Source organism: Fulmarus glacialis, unplaced genomic scaffold (assembly GCF_000690835.1).
Source record: "Fulmarus glacialis isolate BGI_N327 unplaced genomic scaffold, ASM69083v1 scaffold24201, whole genome shotgun sequence".
NCBI lineage: Eukaryota > Metazoa > Chordata > Aves > Procellariiformes > Procellariidae > Fulmarus > Fulmarus glacialis.
The window spans coordinates 2014-2345 of NW_009195007.1; the positions used below are offsets into that span (position 1 = coordinate 2014).

General features: G+C 62.7%; 1 protein-coding gene across 1 annotated transcript in view; it reads left to right on the top strand.

Moving 5' to 3' along the window:
• Nucleotides 1-286, top strand: part of AMPD2 (adenosine monophosphate deaminase 2) — a gene marked incomplete at both ends in the record, with an annotated part of 2249 nt that extends 1963 nt beyond the window's left edge. Inside the window, 2 exons of the mRNA XM_009587967.1 lie at nucleotides 17-83; nucleotides 166-286. Of these exons, the coding sequence (XP_009586262.1) occupies nucleotides 17-83; nucleotides 166-286 (188 nt within the window). The remainder of the gene's footprint in view (nucleotides 1-16; nucleotides 84-165) is intronic.
• Nucleotides 287-332: the final 46 nt, after the last annotated feature.

Below are 332 nucleotides of genomic sequence, written 5' to 3' on the forward strand. Positions count from 1 at the left end.
TGGTTGGAGTAAGACCACCCACCCTACTCCTACTACCTGTACTACATGTACGCCAACATGACGGTGCTCAACCACCTCCGACGGTAAGGACACCTCGGGGTCCCCGGCACCTCCTGGAAGGGTCTCGGTAGGGATGAGATGATGATGGTCGACCCCACGTTGCAGGAAGCGAGGTTTCCACACCTTCGTCCTGCGCCCGCACTGCGGCGAGGCCGGCCCCATCCATCACCTCGTCTCGGGCTTCATGGTCTCGGAGAACATCTCCCACGGTTTGCTGCTCCGCAAGGTGAGCGGGGATGGGGGTGCCCGTGGGGGTTGGGTGCATGGCTGGG